The 3328-nt window shown below is 42.9% G+C and overlaps 1 protein-coding gene across 1 annotated transcript in view; it reads right to left on the bottom strand.

The window, feature by feature from the left end:
* Positions 1–1692, bottom strand: part of gli3 (GLI family zinc finger 3) — a 39561-nt gene extending 37869 nt beyond the window's left edge. Inside the window, exon 1 of the mRNA XM_073830538.1 lies at positions 1458–1692. Within this exon, the coding sequence (XP_073686639.1) occupies positions 1458–1692 (235 nt within the window). The remainder of the gene's footprint in view (positions 1–1457) is intronic.
* Between the last annotated feature and the right edge of the window lie 1636 nt (positions 1693–3328).

Genomic DNA, 3328 nt, shown 5'->3' with positions numbered 1-3328 from the left:
TGCTCCGCCATGGCTTCTTGCTCTGCTGGCCCCGCCATGGCTTCCACTACTCCACAGTCTGCCATTGCTTCACGGTCCAGGCCCACCTCACGTTGACCTGGCTTGCTTGGCTTGGGAGCGTCTGCTCTATTGGTATGCCTGCAGCCCGCACTGACATTAGAGGAGGGTCCATCACACTGACAATCAAGACAGGGCGTGGCTCTGGGAGGTCAGACGAGACATGGCGTGGCTCTGGCAGGTCAGACGAGACATGACTTGGCTCTGGACGCTCGGGCGACACGTGACTTGGCTCTGGATCACTTCATGATCCAGGTCTGCTATTGCTCCATGGCCCAGGTCCTCCAAGTTTCCACTGTCTGCCACTGCTTCACGACCCAGGTCCTCCAAGTTTCCACTGTCTGCCACTGTTCCACAGCCCAGGTCCTCCATTGCCTCACTGTCTACTATTGCTCCACGGCCCAGGACCTCCATTGCTCCACTGTCTGCCACTGCTCCACGGCCCGGGTCCTCCAGTGCTCCACTGTCTGCCACTGCTCCACGGCCCAGGTCCTCCAGTGCTCCACTGTCTGCCTCTGCCCCAAGGTCCAGGCCCTGACTCTGAACCTGCTCCCCTGCATGGACCTGGCCCACCATCCCACCCCCTGTTTTGCCTAGGGGGGGCAGGATTCTGTAACGCCAGGCCAGCAGAGGGAGTCCTTACTCACTCTGACTGTTGCTGCTCCCTCTGCTGCCTCATTGGTTACCTGTTTGGTGGGCATAAAAGGCAGCCATTACCAAATAGACATTGCGAAGAATTGTTTTGCTGTGCGGACTCTACTAAGAGTTTTCTCTTGTTTCTTTACCATGTTTTTGCCCCATGCCATGTTTTGTTTTGTTAGTTAGTCATAGTCATAGTCATAGTCTAGTCTTGTTTCATTGTTTTGTTTCATTTGTTACTTTTGGACTGCCCACTTGGATTTTGGACTCTGCCTGTATTTTCTGGATTACGCTTTTGTCTTGCCCTGGATATTACTGTTTGCTGGTGTTTGACCCTGCCCGTTTTGACCACGATCTGTTCAATAAAGCCAGCGTTTGGATCTTCAACGCTTCCCTGAATCCTGCGTTACAAAAACATTGCTACCGTATTTTTTTTTTTTTTAATGGTAAAATTTCAGCAACCACAGCTTCTGACTTTTTACCGTAAATTTTACGGATTTTTTTTGTTTGCAGTGTAATGCAGCACGTCAACTTTCGAAAGTATTACTTGTCAACTACCCACATATAAAAGACAAAAAACAAAAGCATCCAAACATGCACTTTTGGATATATTAGAATTATCATGCAATGTCCTAATAGTCCCTACTACACATCTGTCCCAACCACTTTATGTTTCCCTCTCTTTCTGTTCCTCATATGGTGGACATCAGCCCGGTCAAGTTCACATCTAAAGGGCTTTATTGTCGCAGTAACTAACTCACAGTATGCAAACTCAACTCCCCATTCATAAACCCGTTCAGTCCGGGTGCCTGGGGCCCCAAGTCTCTTTCTCTCTGAGCTGTGAGTAATGTCCTGCCTCTTCTCAGACAATGACTTCGGCAAGTAGCCGCCAAACTGCGGGGCAGCATGAGAGGGGGAGCACTCTCCAGCATCTTTGACAAATGGAACCTTTCGCTCTAAACCGTGGCTGCTAGAAGAGCCTTTACGACGGCACATGGCACGCTTGCTGTCTGCTGAGAGCAGCCAGCAACCTAAAGAGGACTGTGTGTATGTGTGTGCCTGTGGCTGTGAGTGTGACTGAATAATAAATTCCTTAGAAAAGTCTAACCTTGTCATCCTACAAGAAAAAGATGTATTTTCCAAGCATGCTGAGACCTCTTGAAACAGCTTTCTCAAATTATATTGCAAGAGCTTTTCTGCTGCTCATGTGCACATTTATCCTGCTGTTTCTCTCTAAATGTTTGCCTTTATCAGAGGAGGGCAGTATGAGCAAAATCTTATCATACTATTACTTATATACACACACAATTATTATTATTATTATTATTATTATTATTGTTGTTGTTGTTGTTGTTTATTTATTAAAAATATATATTTTTGGATAATTCAGTGAATTAAAATATAAACAAACAAATAAATAAATAGATGGTGATAAATAGATACATTTCAGCCAATTAAAAAAAAACTACCTGCTTATTTTCAGTTGATAAACAAAACTACTATTAAACAATAATATTAACTCGAAATTAAAAATCTAATATATGTCCAACTGCACATCATTTTGTCATATTATTATTTTTATTTTTTTTATTTTTTTTACTCACATGTGTAAAGTAGCAACATTATAAACAGAATAGCAAAATCTCGGATGGTTGAAACTTCTGCAGTCCCACAGCACATTGTCATATCGGACAACCCTATCCTCTGTTCCATCTCCTCTCTTGCCCCTCTGAGAGTTTGTGTGTCATATTGAGAATCTGTGGTGACACAGTATCCTTATAAACAACGGAGGACTCCAAAGACTCCCTTCCCTACATCCCTTCTCCTCCCCTCCACTCTGAAATCTCCTTGAGGGAACTAGTCTGTAAAACTTTTACCTCCACCCCCTCTCTTTATATCTGCTTGGAAGGAGCTGGTCTTTGTTCAGCAGGAGAGGGACCCCTCCAATAGCCCCTGCCTTCCCTTCAAAGCTCCCTGCGGAGTATTGTTAAAACAAAGCCCCCCTCCCAAACACACCTCTCCCCTCTCTCTCTCTCCTTCTCCCTCTCACTTCATCTATACCCGGGCCCTTAAAACCAGCACACTTTGCATGAGAAAAAGCGATTAGTCTTTAGATGCTGTGATGACAATGGGGTAGTCTTTCAGGCATGCCTGAAATTTGCTCATATAGTTGAGTCTCCTCTTTTGTTTTTGTAAATAGGGACATTATTTATCTCAGGGACTGGGGAGGCAAGGGTTTTGACATTTACTTTAAATGTACTTAGAGGGGACAGAGAATAGTGCAAAACACAATGAGAAAAACAGGCAAACAGGAGAGGAGTTATATTTGGGGATTTAGGGAGAACACATGTCCCAGTATTTCTTACATATGGATCTGATATTCAGCTATTTCCCCTGACCTTGTTTCCCATACCTTGGGATTAAATATTAAGTAACTAAAATGTGGATGATAAAAATACTTAAATAATAACAGTAAAGTTTTCCGTTTTGTTATTTTGCCTTAAACCTTTTATTTCTTAATTGAATTATCTGTTATTTAATTGTATTTATCAAATTTTATCTTTACTCTATACTTTATTTAAACTATATACTTTAGTAACATACTTTAAATTAACTTAATTTTATGTGAAAG

The sequence above is a fragment of the Garra rufa genome, chromosome 24 (genome assembly GCF_049309525.1).
Source record: "Garra rufa chromosome 24, GarRuf1.0, whole genome shotgun sequence".
NCBI lineage: Eukaryota > Metazoa > Chordata > Actinopteri > Cypriniformes > Cyprinidae > Garra > Garra rufa.
The sequence above is the reverse complement of the archived record's forward strand: the minus strand, read 5'-3'. Positions and strand labels throughout refer to the sequence as shown.